The 5,438-nt window shown below is 31.3% G+C and overlaps 1 protein-coding gene across 1 annotated transcript; it reads left to right on the top strand.

Moving 5' to 3' along the window:
* The first annotated feature begins 550 nt into the window (after positions 1-550).
* Positions 551-1,593, top strand: LOC134231434 (cerebellin-1-like). Its single transcript, XM_062713393.1, has 2 exons — positions 551-723; positions 1,083-1,593. The coding sequence occupies exons 1-2, from the start codon at positions 669-671 to the stop codon at positions 1,493-1,495; spliced, it is 468 nt and encodes a 155-aa protein (XP_062569377.1). The 5' UTR covers positions 551-668; the 3' UTR covers positions 1,496-1,593.
* Positions 1,594-5,438: the final 3,845 nt, after the last annotated feature.

Here is a 5,438-nt window from a genome sequence, read left to right as displayed (position 1 = left end):
AGAGCGGTCCCAAAATTTCTGAAAGCAAACGCGAAGCGGACCCCGAGCGAACCCGGAGTCCGCTTCGGGTTCGCTCTGAGGCCTGTTCAGCAGAGCGAACGCGCGAGCGCTCGCCAAAATTCCTTATACGTCCAATAGTAATTTTGGCGACCGCACGCGAATGCTTGCTCTGCTGGACAGGCCTCAAGTGTTAGGTTGTGTGCGGTCGGTTATGTATGCCTTATTTTTGCAAAAGCTATTTGAATTCTTCATTTGTTTGTGAAACACAATCAAGTTTCTTAGTAAGTGAGATGAGTTTTCTCTGAGGTTGCGACGTATGCATGCTCTTCTCCTGAATTATGTTATTGTTAATGATGATGTAATTGCGTAATCTAAGGTTTCTTGAATATTATAGTCTTCCTTGTTCAGAAGATAACAAAATAAATTGAATGTTACAGAAATGTTTCATTTAGTGTGAAGTCATTGCTCCCCAGAAGTGTCGAGAGATTTTCGTTCTACTTGCGCCTTAAACTAATTTGACGTATTTAGACGACGTGTCCTAAAATTTCTTATAAGCCATGCACTGGATAAGCTTAATATTTGTTATTGTATGGATACATATATATACCATACAAAAAACAAAAAGTCAGTTGCTGTATGATACGCATAAAGAATAGTACGACATACACATGGAAATTATGAAAATGAAAGAAGAAATGTGTCGATTACGTCAAGAAATGCAAAGTAAGTAAAGTAACTGTACGTAACTAATATAAATAATTTGTAATCATTCAACTTCAGGTTGAGAACAAAAAACGACAGTAGTTTGACTATTGCACCATCTTTAAAATAATTTTGTTTGCCCTCTATCGACTCAGGATAAAATTATTGGGTCGTTATAGGCACGTGTGAAAATCTTTTTTTAACGATATCAATATATTTATGGAAAGGGGGAATAAAAGAAAAAATGTGTTCTTAGAGCGTAAAAAAATGTTTTGAGTGGGGCCATTTTAGTGTGTCGGTTGGGAGAGGGCAAACAATTTTTTTAAAGATCGATGTTCTAAAGTGAAAAAATAACTCTATGTTATAATTTCATTTTCCAGTGAATGGGAGAGTTGTGACATTTTCAGCAATTGCAAACGAAACTATTCTTCAAAGAATCACAAAAGGAGGGGAGATAATTATTTTAAAGACGGTATTGAATAACGTAGGAGACGGATATAATTCTGAAACAGGAATATTTACGGCACCAGTGGCTGGAAATTACGCCTTTTTCTTCTCTGTCGAAACACTACCGTATCAACAACTGAGTATTCATTTAAATCTCAATGATAAATATGTAGCTGCAGCATTTGCGGGAAAACGTTCGAACTTTTATGACACCGGAGGCAACATGGTGACTCTCACCTTGGAGAAAAATGATCGGGTATGCCTTAAATCACATCCGAACACTAAGAACGTTAACGTTGCTATTCAGTATAGTTTAAACAGCTTCTCTGGATTCTTACTTTCCTGAGACAGAATCAAAAATTTACTGTGAAAATTTAAGGGAACACAATTATGCCATCAATACATTTTTTCAATACCGCAATATATTGTATATATATAAAATGTCCAACAGTGATAAATTGTGAATATAAAAAAATGTATATTGCTTGTGCTTTAGATCAAATTAAACTTAGTGAGCAAAAAAAGAAACATAAAATTTAATTATATATGTTTTAAGAATAAGAGGGGCGCCTATCTTAGCAAAGATATCTGAATTTTGAAAGACTAAAGTTGGTGTGTTATTTATCAGGTGGCACTAGTAGATGAACTCCATGTTCAAATATAATTTATGTAATTTATGTAATTCAAATGGTTGTACCATACAAAGGCCCAGAATGAACAATACAACTGAAAAAGCAGTGTATCACCTTGATTAAACCTGAATATGACTAAGGAATAAGTTTGATAGCAAGGTCATTAAAAAGGTAGAAAACTTATAATAATCAAACTCAAAAGTCAATTAATATTGAAATTTATGGTGGCATATATGCCATCCACTTATCTTTTTGTTAACATAGTATGCCATGTCAAATCAAGATATCTATCTCGTCAAGCCATGATTCCTCACTTGTTTGTCGACAAACGTCGTCTTTATATTCTGTCCAGTCGAGATAAGCAATCTTTTTTGCGATAGCTATTCATGTTGCAATTGATGGCATGAATATGCAACCATAGAAACGGTATAGATTTGTAGCAGAGCAAGCGATTTTGTTTAATGGACACTGAAAAAAGATTTGTTTGTGAAACAGAGATGTTCTCGTATGGCAGCTTATGGTGAAGGTTGTAATTTCTCAAATGTTAAAATGAGGGTTAAAAGGTCAAACATGTTGGTATGGAGAGGTAGGTTTTTACAAGTAATAAACGTGAAATATGAAAGCAGTAGCACCGCCTATTCAAAAACATATAGGCAAGAACAATTTTGTGGACAGACAAATAAACATAAAATCACTAATATATACGAACGGGCAAGACAAAATACTATATTCCCCCGAATCTTCAATTTCGGGGCATAGAAGGTAGTCCTGAAGGGGTCTAGCGCATGCTGTGTTTAACATATTTAATCGTCATCCAATAAGGTGTGACTGAGCCAGTCCTGACGGGGACTTGTCAATTTGCAAGAAAATACAGGGTCCAATATACTTTCACTATAGAGATATTCAAGTTAAATCAACAGCTGTTTAAATACAGTTGGGAGACAAGGGCTATACAGTACCAACAAATTAATAACTAGGCCTTATTTTTGCAAAACCTATTTCAATTCTACTTTTGTTTGATAAACACAAACAAGTTTCTTAGATGACTTTTTTTTCTCGATGGCTGTGGTTGGGACAGATGCTCTGCGTCTGAATAATGTTATTGTTTAGGGTGTGTAATTGTGCAATCTAAGGTTCCTGAGTCTTTTATGTGCAGAAAATAAAAATGATTTTTTTTGATATTTAAAACCATTGCTCCCGAACAGTGTCGAGACATGTTTGCTGTATTTGCGCCTTTTACATTTGACGTATTTAAACGAATCTTATAAAATTTCCATTGCTAACATCAACTGAATATTATTTCTTTTGAAAAAGCCATGCATTGCATAAGCTCAATATTTTTTTATTGTTGGATACAGATATCAGTCATACAAGAAATACAAAAACACAAAGTCAGTTGTTGTATGATAAACATAAAGAATACTACGACTCACAAAAGAGAGTTATGAAAATAGAATAAAAAAATTGTCCATCACGTCAGAAAAATAAATGTAAGAAAAGTAACTGTATATAATTAATATAAAAAATGAGTCTCAACTTTTGAAAAACAAACGACAGTAGGTTTGGTCGTCTTTGAAATAATGTTTGTTTGCCCTTTACCGACTCAGGCTATAATTATTGGATCGGAAGGTAGTTCTTTTTTTAAAAATAAGATTTCATCATATGTTTTACGGAAAAAGAGGAAAGGTCGTGTTCTTAGAGTGTAAAAACTTTTAATAACCATTTTTAATCAGTCGGTTGGAAGAGGGCAACCAAATATTTTTTTAAAGATGACCTGAAGTTAAGTCTTTCAACACTCACAATTTGAACGGTTCAAAGTAAAAAAAAAAAAAGCTGTATTTATTTTCATATATTTACATTACCAATAGAATTTACCTTATGATTCTTTACCAATTAAAATTCAATTTATTTTCCCATGAATAAGAATGAATTTGATTTTTGGAGATTCGTGAGGTATCTGTACTACAACGCTTCACGCCGGAACATTTATCATGAAGCGCGTTAAATATGCCTGCGTGAGTCGTCGTAGTTCATAACCCTATGAATTTTCAAAAATTAAATTCATTTCTTTATTAACATGGTTAAAATTTACTTAGTATTGAAAAAAAATGTATATGTCACCGTATTATATAGGATATGAGACATGCATAAATATATAGAAGTGCATGTTAACATTTAAAATTTGTACATTTTTGGTAAATATTATGATAAAAAATATATAAAAACTGGACGTGCATAATTCTCTAGTGAAACTATTTTACATAAGAAAATACTTGAATTAATATACCTAAGGAGGCGTTATTCACGCATTCTCAATTTATAGTGCCAAATCGACTTTGGGAAAAGTCAAAAAATTTTGTGAACTGAAACTAATACTTTTATATGTCATTTGAAACATGAAGGTGTATAGTTATTAAAAATCACAATTTGATTAACATACTTCATACTGTGTCTTGTTGACCTCCCTCGAAATGAATGCGATTGGAGGGCTAATTTTACAAAGATATTTACGTGATGTTGAAAAGCCATATTTGAAACGAAAGAATTTTTTTAAAAAATACAAAATTAAGATATATATATCAAATTTTGTTAACTATAACATGTATGAAACCGTTTAAGCACATTTGTAAAAGGGTGTGAAATCTTTGATTCAATTATTAGTAAAAATAAAACATGCATAATTTTCATTTAAATGAAATTATTTTCTTTTATTTTAAAAAGTTTTTATCAAATCTAACGATAAGCTAAATAATGACAATATTCCATAACATGCTTCATTATTTGATTCTTTATTAATCTGTTCAGAGAAGTGCACATTTTTTAAAATATCAGAAGGTAAAATATTTCGCTATTACCTGATTACGAAGTGTTTGTTAAAGCCGCTTGGTCCGATTCTAATCGCTAAAAATATATAATCGTTTTTCTTCTTGAAAAATAATTGTCCATAAATTGTTTCAACTTTTGTCAAAGTCTTTTTCTTTTAAAAGATATGAAAATTCAAAAGTTAAAAAAATATTTTTTGTTAGGTCACACAAAAAATAATCCTATGTTGATCATTGTTGATATTGCGTGAAATCACCTTCGAAAAATTAAATTTATCGCTTAATTGTTTATCTCATGAAGAACAAACCCGAGCATTTTTTTCAAAACAAAGTACATATATTACCTGTACACGGACAATATTTTAGCTCCTTTATAAAAATTATTTAAAATATCTGATTTTCCTTTATTCTTTAAATATGCATATTGATATAAAAATTACTATGGATTATATTCAATTAATTTCTTAATTTTGAAAAGATGTATTATGACTAAGGCTTTATAATATGGAAAAAAATACTCGGGTTTGAATCATCTTCATTATTAGATATATCCGATTTAGATTTATTTTTTTTTCAAAATTGACTTCACAACAGATCTTAACTTCCGTCAGGAACTACTGTTTGTCAATAAGGTTTTTGATATGCGTTTTCCATGTAAGGATTGTTGTAATAAACAATTAAATCATTATTATACTTTATTTTTATATATATCTATGCAATGACGTACTTTTATTGTGTAAGATAATATGTGCCTGTTTCGGGTTAAGCGGCTTTAATAACACGTAAATATCGCACATAGATATCATACAAAAATAAAAGTATATTCAGGGGAAAA

Source organism: Saccostrea cucullata, unplaced genomic scaffold, assembly GCF_032062105.1.
Source record: "Saccostrea cucullata isolate Sc308-1 unplaced genomic scaffold, CSIRO_AGI_Scuc_v1 ctg595, whole genome shotgun sequence".
Lineage (NCBI taxonomy): Eukaryota > Metazoa > Mollusca > Bivalvia > Ostreida > Ostreidae > Saccostrea > Saccostrea cuccullata.
The sequence above is the reverse complement of the archived record's forward strand: the minus strand, read 5'-3'. Positions and strand labels throughout refer to the sequence as shown.

What these genes read in the sequence shown, in the direction of transcription:
- LOC134231434 (XM_062713393.1), top strand. Translation starts at nt 669, where the DNA reads ATGGAAATTATGAAAATGAAAGAAGAAATGTGTCGATTACGTCAAGAA. An exon ending in ATTACGTCAAGAAATGCAAA is followed by an intron (nt 724 to 1,082) that starts GTAAGTAAAGTA and finishes TTCATTTTCCAG; the next exon opens with TGAATGGGAGAGTTGTGACA.